At 39.6% G+C, this 23049-nt stretch overlaps 1 protein-coding gene and 1 long non-coding RNA gene across 4 annotated transcripts in view; one reads left to right on the top strand and one right to left on the bottom strand.

Annotated features, from left to right (window-relative positions):
- Positions 1–350: 350 nt before the first annotated feature.
- Positions 351–23049, bottom strand: part of LOC112465108 (zwei Ig domain protein zig-8-like) — a 247429-nt gene continuing 224730 nt past the window's right edge. For 2 of the 3 annotated variants that reach the window (XM_025032499.1, XM_025032500.1), the window contains exons 5-7: positions 12972–13099; positions 1626–1794; positions 351–1069 (exon numbers count right to left, since the gene is read on the bottom strand). In XM_025032499.1, coding sequence (XP_024888267.1) covers positions 978–1069; positions 1626–1794; positions 12972–13099 — 389 coding nt within the window. In that variant the 3' untranslated portion in view covers positions 351–977. The remainder of the gene's footprint in view (positions 1070–1625; positions 1795–12971; positions 13100–23049) is intronic. The other variant, XM_025032501.1, reaches the window with a different exon arrangement.
- The window catches only part of LOC112465109, a 148064-nt gene continuing 130849 nt past the window's right edge, over positions 5835–23049 (top strand). Inside the window, exons 1-2 of the long non-coding RNA XR_003041981.1 lie at positions 5835–6174; positions 15683–15741. This is a non-coding gene — a long non-coding RNA (uncharacterized LOC112465109). The remainder of the gene's footprint in view (positions 6175–15682; positions 15742–23049) is intronic.

Genomic DNA, 23049 nt, shown 5'->3' with positions numbered 1-23049 from the left:
AGACGAGCGCTGGCAACGCATACTTCTCCGTGTTCTCGACCGCTCTTCGCTTATACGTGCTATACGTTAGCCCTTTCCACCTTTCGCTCTATCTGTGTTGTGTACAAGATGTCCCAAAAGACTCACGTCGTTTCCTCGAACCAGAGGTATTTGCAATCGTACCGAAAAGAGAGTCGATTGTTTCGAGGATTTCTAAGTTGTGAATGATCGGAATTTGAGGATTCGATCTTCGGCGAAATATAAACGAGTTAAAGGGAAAGTTACGTTCCAATGCTTTTAAGAACTTGAGAAGAATGTTAAATCAAGGACCAATCAGAGCGGAATGTTTAAATAAAACTTATGAAACGATGTGTGAAAATACACGATTACGGCAACATCTTGAATGCCATAATTTCAATCGCACTTTATTCAGTTTCATCAACGTGGAATTGTGTGCTTTATCCGACGAATAATTGTACTCACCCGTGTGTTTTTCGATTAACAGCGTCAAGTTTGTGATTTTATTCACGAATAAGCAATCTGTCGTTAATAAAACCGATCGTTCATCGACGGTTATTATGTAACGGAATTTCATGATGTACATATTTCTTTTACGTGTATTATCGTACGTATATTCGCAGTCCCGAATCGCGCGCGGTCACATCGCTAAAAGAATCGTCCACTGATCGTCGCGCTGCCCTTCCGGACACGTCGTCGTCGCTCGGTTGCATCGACAAACGGCGCGTCGTTGCGAAAGAGTTCATCGTTCCGGTGCACAGTCAAAAGCGTCCCCATCGGATGCACATCGTCGCACGTATCTCGCCGCAGCTTCCATGACACCTGAGCAATGTTCGCGCAACTCGTGACGGAAATACTTCTCTCTTTCTCTCTCTTTCACACTCACTCTCTCATTCATTCATTTGTTCTTTCTCTCTTTTTCTTCGCTCGAAAGTGCCTTCCGATTTCTCCTTTCGAGAATGCGCGATGGAATGGAGCAATTAGTAAAGTAGCAGACACAGGCAGAGCAGAAGGGAGTACAGCCTCGGTTGCTTGGCCTGACCGCCGTGTTGCATTGCCGCGGGATACTCTCCTGAAACAGAGGGCAACACTTAAATTTTCTGAAGACCCGCGGCACTTGGCATTCTTGCCCTCCTCTCCCTTTCCTTCACATTGCTCTTTTTGTTGCTCAGTCGAAATGGAATGCAATTTAGCTAATTATTTCCCGTAATTGGCGCGGTTTCTCCTTGACGAGATGCATTCTCGCATCTCAAAAAGAGAATTTGCCACTTCTAGATGAGTTACATGAATATACAAACACAATCTTATAGAGCTGTCGAATATGAATTTTATATTAAAGATAAGCTGTGAGAAATAGTGCTTACATCAATAATAAATCAACGATAGTTATGTAATTATTCAATGTAAAAAAATTAAAAACTTGCCACAATGTATCGTCACAAGACTCTTATATATGAAATCTTATATGAAATTTACATAAAATTTCTCAGAAGTTTACGCTTCCGATATTATTTGATGTTCTGCCATATTTTTTATGTTGTTGCAAAACAACAATTGTTAATCACGAGCTGATAAGAAGCCGCAGAAGCCGACACATGATCGGTGTCCTCGTATCATCGATTACTCACCGTTGAGTACGTGTACGGTGATCGATTTTGGTTGAGCATTACTGGGGTTACAAGTGTACCGTCCCGAGTCGGACGGTTTCGCTTCTTGCACCAGGAGGAAACTCGTCGTGCTGTCACCCTTTTCCGTGACCACGGAGACGCCACCTCTGCTCGAGTCGTAGCTGATTATCTGGAACAGAGATCGGGCGATCGTCCTGAGACAAGGTGACGTTTCTCGGGTTGGACGAGAAGTCGCGGTGGAGGGTGGAAGCGAATGAGAAAACCAGCTAGCCAACGCCGGATACAGTTTTTATTGGGCAGTCCCGATGGGTATTGGCTATGAAGACGACAGGCGCAGAGATAAGCCCGTCGAAGGACTCCCTTTCGGTTCGCGGAGAGTACGGACGAGGGTGGAAAAAATACGAGGTTTCCCTCCTTTAACGAGAATTCTTAGCGCGTTCTACAAGATCGACGATCGGGAAGAGGTTGTAAAGTACGGTACCTCGGGACGTCCGGTGATACGAGGAAGGTTCGCCCCGCACGCCGACGTTCGGTGCAAATTACTTCGTCGGCGACTTATGCCTCGAGGGTATTTTTCAAGATAAATATTATTCCGGGTACGGACAATTTTCCATGGCAGACCTTTATTTATTGTTTAGCTTTCTATAATTTTCAATTATCCCATCGAGTTATTGGCAGATGCGTCAATTTTCTTGAAATGTAAGCATGTATTTTAATTTTCCTATATGCATAGGAAATATATTGAGGAAAGAATAATGAAAAAATAATTTCCTATTAGAATAAAATATTTCACAATTATTATTTAAGCCCGCGTATTTACACTGGAAAATTGGATGCAATGTCCAAATGCTAGTAGTATACTCGTCTCAAGATCTCGACGAACGTCGTGTTTATCCTACGTCTGTTCCACTTGACAACGCTCACGAGTGTCACTTTAACGCGAGGTTGGCAGAATCTAACATTCGGTATACGCGAATGAAAGGAATAAAGAGTGGAGAACGTTGCGAGAGTCGAAAAGGATTTTTAAATAAATAATCCGTAGCCAGAACCTTACGACAATGTGCCTCCGTCGGAGAGGCACGTAAGCCTTCTTAAGAGATTGAGAATCGTAGAACATCCTTGACAACATGTTGTTGGATATTTGCTTCTTGGCTGTGTTTCGGTGTTAAAAAATTCGGACATCATGTTCTCTTGCGATTATCTTGGTAAAAAGAAGTGCCGAATGAATAATCAATAATTATTCATTCAATTTCTCTCGTACACTGTACTTTCATAGAGACCGTAGTTTTCCTTTTTTTCTTACTTAAAAGTCCCACTAAAAATTCAGGAATTTTGTTAGAGAGATACAATATTTTCTTTATACTGCAATAAACAAAAGAATCTAAAATTGTTATAATAAAAAATAGAATTAAAATAGGTAATTACAGTATTAGTATATCAAGTATATGCATTACTTAATGTATTGCAGTGTAAAAGAGTTCTTCTATTAAAGAGTCTCGTTGCTTTACATTTACAATTATTTACTTCGATGCACAGCTAGGTTCTAATATTATATTGCACGTTCAGATTTCTTTTATTCGCAAAAGGGCAAAATCTAAATGATTGCACGCAAAGCGTAATTGCTTCGTTCTAAGAACGAAAAGCTTTTTTAAAGTTTCTTTCATTAATAAGTGTGCAAATATAAGCTGTACCGGAGAAAATTTAATCTTTCCGGATTGCTGAAATTGCTGCGCGAATCCCGGGGATAAGAATATTGGTCGCGAAGCTGTTTATCCCCATCGCCCCACGGTCTCAAAGCGCGCGATTAATCGGACGAAAGTTAGCGGTCGCGCGCCGCCACGCCGCGAGTTTGATAAGCGCCGAGCTGCTTCCTTCCGTTCCGTTATCTAAACCGCGCGTTGCGGTCTAACGCAGAATAATATACGAAACTTTCGTTCGAAAGTCCATAGTTAATCCGGCTATATACGAGCTATATACGAGGCGCAATAATGCCGGCGCACTCAAACACGTGCATCTGCCGCTCTTCCGCCGCTTCTGAGAGCTGAACTTTCCTTATCCTATATGAAATGAAACGCTGGTGCTGGCTTCGACGTTGGGTTTTTACAATCCGCCGGTAACTCGCAAATTAATGTTTCGAAGGGCGTTCGTCCCTTCAGCTGCTCGTATACAAGCACAAAATTAAACAACGCCGACAAAGTTGCATTTCTGAAACTTACGTAACACAAACGTAAACTTACGTTTTAGAAATTCGTTAAACTTTTACGATCAAGCCGATGTAGAAAGTTTGCAATGTGCGTTCTTGTAACGTAAGCAATAAATCGAGCGTGATCGCTCTTAAATATTCTGTGATATACAAATATATATGTATTGAATGTTTGATGTGTCTGCGTTACCGTTTTCTACGTTACTCACGTTCGCGATACGCGCGAATTATTATTGTAAATGACGTTCTTGTAATTACTCGGGCGAGCGATGTTTCGAATTGAATTGATTTTTATTTAATTCTACTCGATCATCAGGATGGATAAATAATATCCAATTTTCAGTTCATTAATCGTATAAAGTGCTGACTCTGCATTGACGATTGAATTAAAACAGCGACCAATTACTCACCGATTAACTCTCGTGACTGTAAATCGATCTGGAATAAATGAACGTTACATTTAAATTGAATATTTACATTTTTTGTTCTGTCAGTTACACAAAACGTTTATTATAATATTCTTTTTTTTTTCTCTTTTTACCTCTAACAAAAGTTGATTATATTTTATATAATTTTAAATTATTATATTAATACGAGTTAATGTTAACGATTTTTAACTAAAAATAAATAAAATTATATAAAACGAGATTAATACAATAAGATTACAATCATAACTAATTTTCGTTCTCATTAATATTGAATGAAAATGCAAATTTCCTTATTTATTTAAAGAATTCTGAAATGTGAAAGATCCATAATTTATATATATAAATTTCGCGAAAAATTGAAGATTGCTAGTTGGCACAGAGAGACTCATTCAATCCACAACTTTATTGCGTGACTTTATTTAATATTATCAGCAGTAAGAGAGCGCAGCTCAATGAGTAAGATAATTTCAATGCGCGTTAAAACCCGTAATGTAATTTTCCCGAATTTTATAAAGACGCATGCGAGAGTTTGCACGACGGTATAAAGAGGCAAATGGAAATAAGGGGAGTGTCAACCTCATTACGTGCTTTTACTGAAAATCGACATTCCACGGAATTACCGGTCGGCTCCAACGAAACATCTTGAGTTCAATGGTCCGTTAGTATGATTTTCCTCCCTTCCACTTTACGGTTTAGTACTTTTATCTTATCAGTCTTCGCTCGCGCGCATTCTGATAACAGCACCCTCTGCTCTGCATCACGCCGTATTTTTACCCTTCCACCTTGACGTTTGTTCGTATATTCTTCCTCCTTTTCTTCCATCGTTTATCAAATTGTGTGTCATTTTAACTTAGCGCTTTAATAATCTATTTTTGTTACCGTTAGTTAGTTCTTATCGCCGATTGTATAGCACGTGGTAGAAAATTGCAAAAGAACAAAATCAATTGCTTTGTTGAATAACGCAAATTATTGTCGCGTGATTGCTGAAAACGTATCGAAATTATTAACAAAGCGGTTGAATGCACTAGTCATATTACACTCGTAGCCGCATATTGCGCAACGTATGAGTTTTTAATGAATTTGCACGAAATATTAATTTGCTAATACATTAATAAATCGATTGACATCATAGGCAGATTATATGAATTTAAATATATATTTCTGCGTATAAAATACGAATGGAGATTAAGCAGAATTACGGCGATGTCGTTCGCAGATATCGCACAGGGTACGAAATGAAACGATGTCAGTTCGCATATTATTGTACCTGCCGTTATTCCATTGGTTTAAAAAGATACGATCATTTTTCGAATTTTTCATTTATTTATCCAAGCTTTGGAATCGAGTTTACTATAGAAACCAGTCGATTCTTGAATTTATTCCCAAAAGAAACGTATGCGAGATACGTCTGCTCTTACAGAAAAGTTGCAAGTCGGTTGGCTATCGCATGGCTTTTAATCAATCAATTTGCAACATTTCTGTAAGAACAGAATTTGCGCATATACGTTTCTCTCGCGAATAAATTTAAGAATCGAGCGGGGTGAAGCGCGGCGCCCGCGCCGCCCGCGGCGTGAACGGTTGACGAAGGCATTTCCCCTCCGGCCCCTCCCCCCTCCTTCTGGTATTTAACGGCTATGTTCATTCCGATCGCGTAGCGGCGGCGGCGGCGCGGCTCCGACGGTGAATTGCAGCCGCTAAGTGCTTTCCGCGTCTTTTTATCCGTTGGAAGTGAATCTCGCGTGCGAACGAGCGTCGGGAGTGTCGAATTGAGTGACGGGCGATCGTCTCGAGTGCCCTGATGGTGCAAGCGGTCGCGATTAACCCGTCTTGCGACGTTCGAGGACGGCCGCGACGCAACCTACTCCTCTTCGGGCATTGCATATGGCGGACAGGTGTTGTCGTTCGACGCAAGACGCAAGTGAGTTTGTACGATCGCATCTTTTTATTTGTTGAAAATGAACCTCGCGTGTAAATAAACGGTTCGGAGTGCTGTGCTTTTGATATAGACGGCGGTTATTATGTTTGATTCTTTCACGCGGCTTTTCTGAAACCGCAGTCGCGTTATATCAGCGCGAGTCCGAAGTCGTGTCGCGCTTGCTCCGCGTTTCTCGTTTGCTCCTTTTTGCCTGTCGAGAAGTTTTGCGCGCGAACGAGTGTCCGGAGTATCGGACACAGAGTAGCCAACCAATTCTGCCTCCCTGATCATTTCGAATTGCCGACAGTCAGATAAGACGTAAATAACGTAATATTATAATAATTAAATTTCGGGACTTTAATTATGATTCACTGAACATTTATTTTTCAGCGATGCTTCTTTTTGCGATATTCGTCGTTTTTATTAATTTTTTTATTACGTTCCTTACGACTTACGTCACCATTTGCCATTTCGTTTGTTTTGATAAATTCAACCTTCAATCCGGAGCTCTCTCTCTCAGGATAGGAATTTTCTTCACAACGCTCAGCCGCGCCTCTTGCCGAGGAATAAAGTTGCCAGTTGTTACGTTGAAATCGGCTGTTATTTCAGGATTTCGTTGTTCCTCGAGGTGGCGGGCATCCAGCTGCACGTCGAACGCGGCAAATGTGAAATGTTTCCGAAAAGCGATGCGACCGACATACCATATTCTAGACTAGAGTATATAGTATCGTAATGCCGTTGCTGTGTATCCTCGGGATCCTGACGTGTTTACCGTGGGATATATTCAATACCGCGCCCGAAATATAACGCGAGTTTCACTACCGACCGACCAAACGTCCCGTTTAATCAAATGTAACATGGATCGTTCCATCCGGTTAGGCGTGTCATTCGATATATATTCGTTGGGCAACAGCAAGAATCCCCACGGTAGATACTTTTTGGCACCTCGAAGGTACGATGTACGCTGTACGCTTCTGTGCGCGCCCGCGCATTTGCTCGCCCGCATCTCGGAAAATTACACGAGTCTGTATTTAGCTTGCAACACATTTGGTGCTTATCCCTTTCCCTAATTTCACTTTGGGTTTCCTTATGCTGGAAAATTGCGTCGTCTTATTCCACGAAGTACTCCGAGGACAAAATTTTATCTATTTAAGTACTCGTCATGTACAGTAAGAAATAGAAATTTCAGAGAAATTTCATTATAATCTCTGTTATTATGTTTCGCAATATTACCTGAATGTAACAATAATGTTAATATTATAGCAGTCTAGTATAATGATAAATAGCACATGTAGTAAAATACGTGTCTTTATATGAGTCGAATAAAGATTTATGGGAAAGCAGGACTACACATTGTCACAAATAACACACACACACACACACGCGCACTCACGCATCAAAGCGTATTATTATTCTTTCATTTATTCAAATTTTATGCCCGATGCTTCACGTTCGCGTTGAAATAATAAGTTCGTTATCTCCTGACTGGGTGGAGTAGTCTCTCGATTTCTCACAGAGAATGTTTGAACCTGCGTAATCGGGGTTCCTGTATAATTAATGTCTGTCTACCAATGTTATTCTCCGCGAGGAAAATTGTGAGAAAATTTCAAATTTTTTACTGATTCTTGTTTTCTGTGTCATACATAATACCGAGAAGACGATCTTCATCTAAATAATCCTTAATTCGTGGCTAGTATGATGTCAATCCAGCCTTAATAATGAACGCAATTTGACTCGATTGACACATTAACTAATAATTTGACAGGATGATCCATTTTCTTCATATCCATATTATAAATATCGCTTTTCTTTTAAATTATCTTGCCCCTCTCATTCTCTTAAAGTCACTACGTAAGAGGAGTCCGTAAAAAAAAACTGGGAAAAAGATATTTTGTTTGAGACGCGTATCATGCATGAACATAATATAAATAGCTTCTCAACGACTTATTAGTAGCTCTTTGCCGACATCTGAATTGTAACAGACATGCAAACGACCGTAAATAAAATGGTCGGCGCTTGTCCGCGTAAACGGATATTCTCACTTTCGTACGTGAGTAAACGAAGTAAAGATTATACACTCGATTTGGATGTGTTTGCACGAAGATAAAGCGCCCACATGTTGTGCGTCGCGCGACGAATGGCTACGGATGGACAGAAAATGACCCGGTTTTACGAGTGTACATAAATCCATTGTTGTTTGTCTTACACGTCTTAAGGTCGATTCACGGTTAGTCAGGTTATACAGACCGTCACGTTTCGGCAACGACACGTACCGGCACGACAAAACTTTAAAACAAGCTTTTTAAATGAGACTGTCCACACTAACCGGCACCGATACGGACCGACCGACATTCTCGCAAAGAATATTTTGACGGTCTGTATCGACCCGTGTCGGTGCGGGTTACACAGTGTAAATTAGTAAACGGTAGAGAACGAACGCAGCAGAAGATGGACCAAAATAAATTATTAATTGAAAACATTAAGTCCTTCATATGTAATAAAATAAGCCATTAATTCGAAATAGGTTGAATTTTAACAAGTCATAAAATTTGCATTGCAGTAGTCTAAAATACTGGTAAAACTTGTTGTCATATTTTTAAGTAAGTCTTTGGACAATGTCTAATACTTGCTTTCAAGTTTTCTTTTTTTAAATATTTGATATACTCATTTTCGATTTCTTTCCTTCGTTTTTTTGGCTTTTTGGTTTTGTCTTTGTCTAAAAGTAAGGCTACATATAAGAACCAATTCATCATCGTTGTGGATGATCCATCCATCGTGACTGTTAAACGTCAGCTGGCGGACGGTTGCCGAAGCAGCCTGAACATACGCATATTTTGTCATGCCGGTGCCGATACTGCCGATACGTGTCGTTGCCGGAACGTGACAGTCTGTGTCGTATAGCACGAATCGACCTTTACTTTACGGTTCTGCTTGGTATCGGGTTTGGTATTACGGTATCGGGTAATCTCTTACGTCCAGACATGCGGGTTACGCCTTTTTCGCGAGTCGACTCAAAGGACTGACACGTTTAGCGACAACGAAAGTTAATCGCCGAAAGGCACATGCCACCCTTTATTTGGACGCGTCTATCGATCGCGTAGAGGATGAGCTGCGGCCATATTGGTTTAAGATTATAATTGCAATTCGTTCTTACGGGCATGGGCATTTTAATGCACTCGCGCTTCCAACGCGAGTTCCCATTTATCCAACGGCAACCACTGATCTGCAAAACATGCTTTTATTCCTGTCCTCGTAATACCGCGGAAATCGATTTGGCAACGGCATCGGTTCCTCACTCTCTTTTCTTTTTTGGCAGTCTTCCATGATTGACATATAAATAAGATGGGATATATTATCTCGTTTAACTATTACATAATAGAACTATTACTTAATAGAATTTCTTTGAGATAAATCAATTGACTCTCGACTAATTTGAATGAAAACACATTAGAGATAGCCAACAGAAATAAAATTAGATATTAAATATGAAATATCGTGCGATATACCAGCTAGTATATACAGATTCATTGATTACTACATACATCAATAATTAAGCGTTATTATAGTACTAATTAGGAAATCACATTTAATATATCACAAATATATTAAATTTTCAACGAAATGATCAATTTCTCTTTATTCCTTTTGAGAATTTGCGAAATAAAATATTTTCTTCGTCGATTTTTAGCATGATATCAAGATATTATTTGCGCGTTTTAAGACACTTGGAACATCTTTAAGATATAGAGGTATTTCAATATTGTATCGTTCGTCGCGCATCTATAAGAGACGGCACGTCGCGCGTCGGTCGCTTCGGGGTGTGGTCGCCACAACAGACGCGGGCATGAAATTCAATCAAAATCAAAGGGATAAGGTGTATCGGAGCGTGAAAGCAAACGCGCCCGGGTGACTCCGGTGGATTCCTTGCGGCCGGAAAATGTTTCGCGTAGCGGTGGATCGATCGGGGCGACTTTATTATCGGAGGAGAATTTCAGTCAGTTCCCCCGAGACGATTCCTGGGGGCTGTTCCTCCCGTTCCTTATCGGTCGTAACGACCGTAGGTTTATCACGTCCGAAAGCCATCACAGCATCCTCCATCAGCGCATGAATTATTATGAGCGTACAAAATCGCGATTACGGCTATGAGTAGCGCGGTAGTTATTATCTCGCTCGGTCTTTTAATCGATCTCAAGCGAACGCGTGCAATCTCGTATGAGGTCTCTTCTTTGCCAAAAGTATAGGAAACGCTGGCGAAATATTTAAAGAGGATGATCCAGAGACGCACCTCGGTCCGTTGAACTAAGTAAGCTTTCGCGGAAATCCACATGCGTAATCCTCCGAGTGCAAAGTGAAAAGTAATCAAGAATATAAAACGAAAGTATACTCGTAAAGTTATTTAGAATATACCGATAACAATACTGACATAATATAATGCTACCGAATTTATTTTATTAGAAGTGAACCACATTCGATATCTAATAAGGCAATAGGATACGATGCCGTATCTATACCAAACGTTGTTTCTGCGAGAATACATCGGTAGGAAATATTCTGGGAAGCAAGATTATCGTATTAATTATCTATGCACGAAGTCAACGTTACCTCGCCCTCGCCTTACGTGGTGCTGTTAAATCCTCGCTAATCGCACGGGGTATTATCCTCGCACGGGGTATTATCAATATCTTCCATGGCGGGCATGGCTCGCGCCAGGAGAGAGAGAGAGAGAGGACGAAGGGACTGACGGAATGATATCCCGAGGAATTAGGGAGTCCCTCTCGGCTCATTTACGGTCCAGAACCCTTCGAGGTTGCACGCGTTAGTCACGCACGACGGAGTTCTCTTTAAGGTTCGCGAGCAAACGTTGTTTCTACGTACCCAGGCGAGTCCCAAAGCTCTCGGTCAAGGCTTAATGCGCCTAATGGAACCTCCTGAGTGCCGTTACCAATTTTGCCGCGACTCTCACGATTTAGCGGCGGGCCAGCCAACCAGGACATTATCAAAATTTATTGGCCGGTCAGCCGTTCGCAAACAGTCGCTGCCACCACCGTCGGAATGTTTTATGATCTCCCTTTGTGCGCGCGCACATACTTAATTATAATTCGTCTGCCAAAAAAACTTTGTTATCATACTGAAAGCTAGTTCAAAAGATGTGTCGTGGAAATCCCAAATCCCATTCAAATATATCAATAAAGGATGCGATAAGAGATTTCATTATAATTAGATACGAGTATTAAAATAGAAAAACAATGCAATATTTTTTCAATCTGATAGTTAATTCGTACTTTGTTTTCATATCATTAATCTTTATCTTTTTTATCATTTTTTAAGGTTTTTGTAAAAGAAGGAAGTTTTTAGAAGAATATTTGCATATCTATGTAAATATTCTTCTTCTATGTGTCATATTTTAAGAGCTTAAGCTCGAGTTTTTAGAATATATTTTTGGTTGGCTTAACCATAAACGTGTGCGACCTGTGCGATATATTAATTATAATAAATACCCGCGCAAACATGTAACACTCTGCGTGTACTTTTATCGTGAACGGGCAAATATTGTCCTTTACCTCTCTCTTTGACGGTCGAGATTGTGACGAAAATATTTCAGTCGGAATTACATCGAGAGAAAAGTGCCTCGTCTCGAAAGATGCAAATATCGCTCGATAAATTCTTAGCTACGGAAACATTTCAAGTTGCTCAACATTCTTGTATGACAGCAGGTGGTTAAGTGCGCCTATCGTCCCTTATCAGTGCTCTAATCGGAACTGTTCGACTTCCTGAAGTTCCAGGCGAAGTACCTAATTAGAGACGACCTTCGCCGACGGCGACGCCTGTACGGCCATTTATCACGCATCTCTTCGCTGCTATTACCCCGTGGCGAAATTTGCGAGAAGCAGATTTCATCTCATCAAATAGCCATTCGGAATTTCTGCTATTCGTATTGTCATCGGTTCTCCAAATTATACGGATCGAAATAATCAATTTTTAACAGAAAAACTTTGTTCTAGAAGAGAGTTTCTTCATCATTTCATCTATACTTTATTAAAAAAGAATCTTCCAAAATATGATACAAGTATATTTTTTTGTCACAGTTTTATAATTAACTCTAAAATGTCTCCTGTACTTTTTTTAGACATTATTATATTACATTTTTTCTAAACATTTTTTCTAGATTATTAATAAAATAACCATCTTTCTGTTAAGAAATTTTCTCATAATTAAAAAGTTTGTAGAGTTACGAAAGATTATGTCAATTAAAGGAGAAAATGAAAATTTCTCTTACTTAAGACATAAATCATTAGGATGTTATGTACTTATTTCGGACAGTTGTTTGTAGAAAGTTAATGACAGAAAAATTTCTCGAACGTAATAATAACGACAGCAGCAGCGACAATAATAATCTCGAACAACTGTATACGCAATAAACATGACGAAGAAAGACGGAAGTTTTAGCCGGTGCGCCGCGGCGCTGAAAATTTCATCTCGCGGAAACTTGGTCTCGCGGCGGCGAAGCAGAAACTTATTCGACGCGTTGCCTTCCGTGATATTAGAATATATCTCGAGAAGTAGGATCATCATTAATTATCCGTGCGCAAAGTCAACGTTGGCCAGAGTCGCGCGCGTCAGTAATAAATCTAGGTCTCGCTAATCGTGCGATATTGCAGCGTCGTCTGCGCATTATTCGTTGCGTGTAAACTTGGCGGGTTTAACCTCGGGGTGTTACCCAAATGTCGGTTCCCATAGCAGGATGCTTGTTGAAGAAATAGAAATAATAACGGATCGGAAGGAAGGAGGATCGAACTCACCGCATCGTTGTGATTCCAGAAAATGTAGGCAGGTGGTTCTGGACTGTGCAGGACGACGCACGTGAGATTGATGGTGCTACCTCGATTGATGAACAACTCCGGCGCACCCAGAATCTCGGTTATTGGCTCTGAAAAGTAAAAATGTGACTTTTCTATATACGTACGAACAATTTTTGTACATGGTTTACTCTAGACTATCGCGAGTATATCTATGCCTGCTCGGAGAAGGGAGAGGAATGGGAACTCGTACAGACTGTACACATGTAAGGGTGACTTATTATCAGGACTGTTTTGCTGGCGGAAGAGAACAGTTAGGTGCCATAATAAGTTACGGTCGTGTAATTAAATATTACATTACACGGGAGTAAAGGGAAGAAATATTTCGTGTTTTTCTCCCTACGTCGCGTCGCCGTACATTTCTCCCTTAGCAAACGAGGGCGCGTAACTCTTGCCCGGATTAAATTCACGAATCCGAGTACGAAATTACGTCTGCGCTTAGAATCCTTATTTCATGCAAATGTCAGACAGTTATCGCGGAACACTTCCCAGCGATGCGTTATGATTTCTCAGTGCCTCGACCGAGCCGCCTTCTTCACGCGAGTGTATCGTGATTCGTGAGATGAAGACGCGCTCTCTCGACTTTCTTCCGCATTAAACTTTAGAATCCGAATACGCGGGGGATCCGTATCGCGCGTCTCATGACTTTACGTGCGCTTTATGTAAATAACGAATATTTGTCACGTCGCGCTTCGGGGCGACAGTTTACCATGCCGACGCAGAAGGCAACTTTTTAGCTTCTCGCGCGCCGGATTAAATCTAAAGATTTAAAGATGAGATTCCGTTGCGACCCAGAATTTTACGTTTCTTTCATGTAAATGTCTCCTGGATCGACGCATCTTATTTTTGTGATTCTTCAGCCACGCGTTAGTTTATAAAAAGCACAATGACGCTGGCAGGATAAGGAGTGGGCTCTGCCTTTTAACGCAAAACGTCGTAATACGGAATCTTATTATTCATATCACCACAGAGGATCTAGGTACGTGTTTGCAAAACAAAAAGGCAACATTCATTACCGTCAGCGCACTATAAAAACAACAAAGCTAATCCTCTCTATATCTTTTTATCTCGAATATTCCGCGGGAGAAAACTTATCCCACCTGCCATAAATGTCGCGTTTGGATAACAAAGTTTATTTTCTGATAACCTGGTACATTTTGTTGAAGTAAACATCTTCGCCATTGCGATTTAAAAATTACAAACATTATTGAATAATTTACATAATTGTTTAACAATTTACATTAGAATGAAAAAAATATAGATGATATAGAGTTTTTAATGATTCGAAAATATATATATCACATACAGGAATATCTTTTAATATTTTTAGTTAGACATTAGAGTAATATATATTGTATAATCGCAATATATATATTTTTGCATATCCGACACGTAGTCTGTCACACGCTATATTGGAAAGGATCGCAATAAACTTGTCGTCCATTTTCTGTCCAAGTTCACATTCGAAATTCAAATTCGAAAATCGAAGCGACAAGATTGCGCCGTCGTGGCTTAGGACGAGCGACTATCCCTCGACTAGGGAATTGACACACACAACGAGGTCGTTATGGAAAGTTGAATTAGGGGCTCGCATCTGTCGGGAGAATTATGCAGAATTACACGCGGTGATCCCGGCGGGCAGGCATTATCCCCGGAAGTCTCCTCTATCGGCCGCTCCCGCCACCCTTTTATACCGCCCTTCGATAATAGTCCGTCACGGAGGGTGAATCAGACCGAGGTCGCGCGCGCGCATGTTGGAAATTTATTTATAATGCCGAAAAATGCTGAGGACGTCGACACGCCTGGGTATTTATAGTCCATGCTCGGACGAACGGACGCACAGACGGACGAGCGAACGGTCCGTTTTGTGTCCTTTTGTGGTGCCGAAGAGTGATGCGGTTGACCTGGCCTCTGTGCCTGCCTTCGAAAGAGCACTTTGAGGCGCTTCATGTATATAGAGAGTATCCGGTATCTGTTACTGCGGCGACGAACCTGTTCCCGTTATCCGTGCGTGTATGCGCACACGTGTGCGCGTGTATTATAGGGGAGAAATAGGAGGAGAGAGGTCAACCGGTAGATCGATGTGAATATTTTCTAGACGGCCTCTTCTTCGAGGATTGACCGAAATAACCGAGCAGCGTGCTTTACGGCTTTTGTGCAACGGATGATACCCCGGGTACGACGGTTAACCCCTTCCGAATGGTTAACGGTACCGAGACATTCCCTCTGTCTCCATTCTACGTTCGCGCGCGCGCGCTTTCTCTTTCCTTCACATTGCGGAGCTCTTCCTTCCGGATTTCTCGTTGAATCCGGATTTCGACTTTAAAACCTTCCGACGTTTATTTTTAAGTCTACAGCACTTCGTTATATCTCGCATCCTTGTCACCTACCTTTCTCCATGATTCTCTTGTTCTTTTTATTTTTTCACCTCTAAGCTCGTTCCATATATGCCTTCCATTTATTTTAAAATTCTCAAGTGTTAAAATGTGCAATAATATAATATTCTAATATTTTTATACAAATTACTCAATCACAAATATATCTATTTTAATTTTGTAATTAATTTTTGTTACCAATTGTATTAATTTTTCTACAATTAATATTATATATATGTATGTATAATATTACTAAATTTATTTTATTATAATTTTCAGCATACTGAAAGAACGTTGGACTGTACTTTGCAAGCTCCACTTCATGTTCGTGTTCTGTGGTAAGTAAATTCAGTCATCTGTGTATGTACATTTTCCCAATCTTTCAATTCTTTTTGCTTCTTTATCAATGACATCGCTATCCCTATCAAGGGGAAAGCGGCGCCTATGAACTGATCGATAGCACGAGTGTACGCTTTAATGTCGGTTAACCGCGAATAAAAGCCGACCTCATCAGACGACGAACCTTCAGGTCCTTCAACGAAAAGTTCTCAACACTCTTGATTCGTTTGCGTACTCGTTACGACCTCGACCCCGTTTCAAATAAACGCAAAGGAATTAGTAACATCAGAGTGTAAGCACCGCCATTTCTCTAATCAATCCTGATCATCATTCGTATTCTTCCGGAATAGTTCGACGAAAGCGTTGAGAGATTATCGTCCGTCGACAGACACTTTATAGGGTAAACTTAGGTAAGATGGCCATACAGGAAAGATGGCCAACTCATGTTCATTCGATGCTTCATGGCGAGCTAGATTGAAAGAACATAGGTTGGTCATCTTTCCTGTATGGCCATCTTACCCCAGTTTACCCTACTCTTTAGTAGATTTTTAAGTGCTTGTTGATACATATAATCATCATAAATCGTTTAGTCTAAAATTAATCTTGACACAATGCCACTATCTATAGATATGATTCATAGTGAAAATTAAAATTGATCTCTTTCTTTGATTAACTGAGTGCGATATGTCCAATTCCATATTAAATACACAAGTTTACATATTTATTGCAAACAGAAAAATAACTTTAAATTTAGACATGTGGAAACCTTATTATCTTCAATAATAGTATAATGTAGCTTTGTAAGAGAGAGAGAGAGAGAGAGAGAGGGAGGAGAGGGGAGGGAGCAGAAGGTGATGTCCCGCATAACGCTCTCATTTGAAACTTTATTAAAGAAGTTTGTCACGCGATTTTGCGACACGGGTGCTCAGATGAATAAAAGATGTCGATAGACGACGGGAGTAAAATGTAAACTAGGATAAGTTGGACGTCTTGAAGCGTCGTTCAAGAAGCATTCGCAAAGAGCATTGTCTCGAGAAATCGATTTTGTCTTTGCTTCTCGTGCGACACTTTTCGGAACTGGCGCGTTTTGGATCCGGGTCAATGTAATAGCGTTTCATAATTCTGATGAATAAAAACAGAATAAAATTCTAAAGCTGCTGAAAAATTATAATATATCAGGAAGAATCAACTCTCTATCCTATCTCTAGAATATAAATTTGAAAGAAAAGATACAAATTAGAATTATTAAGTTATGATATATCTTTTTAATGAAAATTTATATTCTAGAGATAAGATAGAGTTGATTCTTCCTGATATATTATAATTTACAAAACATTGATATAGTAGAAAATTTCGATAAATTTAAGTATTCGACTTAAGTGTCGATGGGTAACTTTAAGATTTCTTTAATAATTACTAAAGGAAGGAAAAATTTGATTAAAAGTATCAGTAATATCATAAAAAAATTAATGTTACAAGATCTTATAGATCCAAGGATTAGCAGAAAACTTGTACAAACTCGATTGTACTCCTTTGTATAAAAGAAACAGCAATTTACAAGTGGTAAAGCAAACTTTTCCCGATATCTTCTTTTTCCTTAAAATAAACGCGTTTTTTCATCCTTTCGAAAATTTCAACCTGCATTTAACAATGTATTTCTAAGGCACGTTGGATCATTTCCAGGAATCCGTAAGACCTTTATCCGCTCTCTCGATTTACCTATTACGATCGATCGATCCGATCGAGTATGTTGCCGATACACGCGTCAGTTGTGCGAGAGCTTCGCATTCAGAATCTGTATTTGTCGAACGCGTAGAATACACTCGCTCCCGATGCTTGACCTAAATAAAGCACAATCGTGAATGCCCGTTCCTTCCTACTGCGGTTTCAGCAAGGTGTGCAAACTGCATCCGGTCAGTTCGATCCGGTCGATCCAGTTCAGTTTACATCTCGGTCTTGGAAAACGCGCGCTATACGCTATACGCGATAACAAATGGCGCACTGTCCATTGCATCGATTCAATCCTGACTTTTCTCATCGCATTCACTTTACGTACTTCGGACTAACAAAGCGAACTTTAAACAAATGTAACTGAATGTTACAAATTTACGCATTTACGCATCTACATGGTTTTCTTTCTTTTTTTTTTTAATTACAGTAATTATCGAACAATGAGCACAAATATTCAAATTGATTTTTCAAAATACAAATATCCATATAAAAGCAAAATTACATTATTTTCTCGTTATACGATGTTAAACTTCCGGCAAGCTATTTTTTCAAAAAGAACGTTTTAAAGATCGAATTCATTCAATGTAAGTTGGAATTCTGATTCAGACCGATCTTTTGTACTGCATCGAACTTAAAGGATGCAGTATATTTTCTGCCTTACGAATACGGCGGGCGAGCGCGCGTTGGACGAGATGTTAAATTGCGTTTAGGCGATCCGATCTCACGGTGGTATACGTGTCTGCCGAATACAGCAATTCGATGCAAATAGACAGTGATTTCGGGCGAAATAGGGAAACGCGCGATCAACTAGAACGGGGGACACGGTGGTCGAAACGGAGTGAAAAGCGCTATAAGAAACGAAGATTTGTTTCTGGCGCTACGGCGAGCGAACTAAGGTTGATCTGATTTGCGAAATGAATCTTTACGATCGGACATTCGCGCAACCGTCTCTTCGACAACTTCTCTCGCAGTGTCCTCCATTTCGTTACTCTCTTTCTGCAGATCTGAGCTTTTCAATCTCCGGAAAAGAGTACATCCCGAGATGTGTAATTTCATGATTGTGACTTTGTTTCATGTTCTTGTATCTAGATTAGAGAAACGGTAAATTACCTCGCAAAATTGAATGAGAGTTCACCAAAAATATTAATGTCACAATCAGTTATCATTTTTATATTTATGGAGAGGGACGTATGTATTATGCTACCGCTTGTGATAGCCAATAATCTCGAGTCAAATATCGTAGAAAAGTAACGTACCGAACTTACGAGTAAGCTTGCCGGTAAAAACAAGGGGTCGCATCACGAATTATGGTACTCGCGTCGGCTATGCTTGTCGAAAGTGGGTCGCTCGGGTACATCCCACCGGGAGTAAATTGATTCTACGCTCGGGGGAAGAATACGGTAAATGCAAATCGTCGCGTTCTTCTTTCGTTCCGACTAGCCCGGGTCGAACCCGCACTTTTGATAGCTCAAATGTCGCTCTCCGTACTACCGTCGCGTCCGTCGAAACCGTGTTACACCTCCGTCGAATACCATCATCGAGGAATGGCGCCCGGGGTCGATTTCTTCTCTCGTTCTCACACGCCACCGCGACGGAATGCAAACTGGTTATTTCTTGGTCGCCCGTTCGAGGGCGAATCGGTAGATAGAGATATGAGCATAGGGATAGGGGTCGTACATAGCGGGAGTAAGCAAAATGTAGAGACTCATGAATACAGATTTACCAATTTTCTTTGCTCTTTCCGAAATAGAAAGAAACCAGATAATATATCGGAAAAGAGATTTGTAAATAGCGAGATTTTATTTTAATTTTAATAACATTATGTATATAACGTATATACTTGTTTTAAAAGATTTTACAGTCTAAAATTATTTGATAAACGTTATTTAAACATGTATAATTATAATACGCCTTTAGGCATATAAAATATGAAACGAGTGTTTATGTTGACGCGATTTGCTACGAGAAGAAATTTACTCACTTCACTGGACAAGGATAAATTAAATTTCAAGTTCCATAGACTTTCCTTGCTCTCACCGTTATCCATGCGAAAAATCTTATCGATCCTCAGGTCCGTATTTATAATCACTACATGAATTTTCTATAAAAAACCATGAGATACTCAGAATAAAATTTCTTATCTCGAAATATAGACGGTTTAAAAAGACCTCTAAATATTACTTATATGATATTTAACCTTTAACTGCATGGATGGGGTCTGGCTGGATTCCAAGCGCTATTTTTGTTACGTATTTTCTCAGTCATGTGTTTTATTTATTATGTACTCTAAAACTTACATATCTTACATTACTTTTAGAGAAAATAAAAAAAAATTTAGTAAAAATAACGCGTGTACTTAAAGGTTAATCCTGGAAGCATACAGACTAATAATAAGCACAAATCTCAAATTTTATTTTAAAATATTTGGGAAGAAAAAATTAAGTAATAACTAAATAAAGAATTATTCTTTCCCATGGTCTATTCTATAGGTTGATAGATTGGTACAAATTCTCCTGTCAATTAAGATTCAAGTAAAAGTATTTTTATTCCAGAACGTTCTCTCGATCAAACAGAATTAATTGTTATCTTAGGCAAGGAATATTTCGAATATTCCTCTGCTGACGCGTAGCCTTGGTGTTTGTTATTGTGTACAGCTGTTATGTTATCGCACTGTGTTTACGCGAGAACATCGCGCTACCATTCTCATACAAAAATTCGAGCCAACAGATAACATCGCAAGCAACTCCGTATGTTATTGCGTTAGTTACCGAAACAAGATTGACAAGTGAAGAAAGAAGGCACGATAGCACTGTTTGCACTCATCAAAACAATTTGTTCATTCTTGTTTATTCACAATTTATTTGTTTGATTTGGTTTTATACATCATGTCGTTTCTTAAAAGATTTATCGTGTTGCGATAGCAAATCGCACATTTTTAAATAAAGACCAAAATTCTCATATCGCAATCATCCGCATGATCGCGATTGGTCTCCAACATGAAAAAAGCAATTTTTACGACGGACTTCCGCTAAGAACATTCGCCGGATTGGACGACTACGAGTTTGAACGGATTTGACGCTTTTTTCTCGTAAGCCATTTGGACCGAGGTCGGGTACCCTAGACGGAAGGATATCATCGATAAAAGCAGGTTTTCGCTGGCATCGCTCCTCGTCCGAATGGAATATAAACGTGGAGCCGGTTTTCCCCTATATCCTTGTTTGCGTTCGCGCAACGTGATCGAAGAGGCGACCAAGCAACTTGCGCGAGCTCTCTCCACGATGACCGTCGAGCAACTTTACCCGTTCGGGACCGCCATTCGCATTGATTACTTTTTTATTAACCATCAGGAGCAGTGATCCATGCCTATTCTCTCTCTCACTCTCTTTCTCTCTTTACGTTTTCTTCTCTTTCTAAAGTAAATCGTAATGCCGCTCATCATATGAAACACTCACGCTACTAGTGATTGTAATTTCATAACTGACGAGCTACGATTTTTCACGAAAATTCAAAAAAGACGTTTTTGTTCTGTAAAATTGCTACTTCAATTTAGTTCATTACATGAACTATCGTTTTGTTCTCATCGAGCGTATTATCGTATTCTATAATTTAACATAGCGTATGTTTTCTGCGAAAATTTTCGATAGTATATTTAAAGTGTTGGAATTAAGAGATAACTCAAGCTAAATCATAATAATGAAATCTAGGACCACCGATGAGTTTGGATAAGTTAATTAATCTGCTCGACTCGTAACGTCACGCATTCATAATTAGATGTCAATACGACTATTATCGGCGGTGATATATGGTTTCGCGGTTATTATCGCAGGTTTTATTGATTCCTCTTTCATGAGTTCCGTGGATCTCATAATCACGGGTATTTCCGCGATACATATGTACCACTATCTCGTCGAAAAGCTCGAAATTAGTTTTACCGTTGCAATTACCGTCGTCGAGCGGCGGAATTTGATTACACGCAAACATCGATTCGGGGCGGTCGGAACGAGCGATTGCGATTTTATTATCGTGTACATCGTGGTCGTAGCCGGCGGTCTGCGCGGCATAAATCGAAAAAGCCGTTCTTGTCGCGTTTCTATTACCAGCGTTACAGTCGACGGCGCGCGGCGCGAGGTCGATCGAAGGAGCACTCTAAAAACATATATCTCGAAAATAGTGATAACATGACGACTGTAAATTATCGTGCATCGATCTGATAGTTTCCGAATGGCCAATAACGATGCGTTATTGGTCATTTGAAAACTGTTAGATGAGTAATAACTTGTGGTCGTCGCTATAGTAATATATTCAAGTATTATATTTAGTTTAAGCGTCGCTATATACATTTTTAAGACATTTTTAAGATTAATAAATAATAATATTTTTTTACCAGTTGATAGATTCGATACTTGCTATAGCTTTCTCGCGACCTGCTCAATTCCGTTTTATATTTAAATATTATTTGATAATGGCAACGTCGAGTATTTGACCGAGTATTCGCAAACTGACTTTACGTGTGTGCACTTTCGCGTCGTTTTCCACAGATAACGGCATTGTTTAATACCATTGATGGTATTGTTTGATCATGAACTTTTGAAGTACGTCTCGTGGAGAACTTGGTGCTTTAATCGTCTTTACCGTCACGCAAAGATGAAACCGTTAAGAGCCGCGGCTGCGAGCTATACGAGAATAGAATATATGGTGACACGGTAAATAGACTTGTTTCTTAAAGTTCGCGATCTTCCCCTCTCTCTTTTTCCGCTACGAGAATACTTTTTATCAGCGACCGTTTGCAGAGGCGTCTCTCTCTCATCTAAGTTTTTATTACTTTCGCCGATGGAAGTTTATTATGTTTGGTACGTTTCTAATATTGAACGATACCCCCATTCGTGACGCAATTTCAAATGGACAGATGGATTTTTCTATTGCGACGGAAGATCATTCCTTATGTTATCTCAAATTATATGACAGGTAAAAAAAAAAGACAAATTATATGACAAGTAAAAATATCAAATATAAAACAAATTCAATATTCATATTTCTATTTTACATATACATACAATTACCATACACCATTATACATTTGAGTATATAGAACAAGTAAGGGAAATAAAACGTTCTGAGTAATAAAAAATATTTCGAATATTCTGCGAGAATACAATGGAAAGATCAAAATAAAGGACCAACCCTGTGTAAAGAAATCTACTTTCTCAGTTACTAAACGCTGATTTATGTAATTATTTATTCTGCTTGCAATTGTTCGTCCGTGCTTGTAGAAGTTTCATTTTCCGTGCTTGAAGTTGAAGTAGCCAATTACTATCAGATTAATGAAGAACTTAGGAGAGAACTGACTTTTCACTTTGCTGACGGGTTGAACCTTTCAAATCCAGAAAAAGAGAACAATGTAGCAGGAAAATGTAACGTTCCGAAGAAAGATAGGTAAAACGATAACAGGTTTTTTAAAGATTATTATTTAAATTACTCTGCTCTCAGAGCAGATAAAAGATACATTTTTAACTAATAATTTATTAAAATCGTGTTATATCATTTATAAAAAATTACCTCTATTTCGTACGCGTACA

The sequence above is a fragment of the Temnothorax curvispinosus genome, unplaced genomic scaffold (genome assembly GCF_003070985.1).
Source record: "Temnothorax curvispinosus isolate PA1 unplaced genomic scaffold, ASM307098v1 QBEX01014901.1, whole genome shotgun sequence".
Lineage (NCBI taxonomy): Eukaryota > Metazoa > Arthropoda > Insecta > Hymenoptera > Formicidae > Temnothorax > Temnothorax curvispinosus.
Note: the sequence above shows the minus strand (reverse complement) of the source record. Positions and strands in the feature narration are given on the sequence as shown.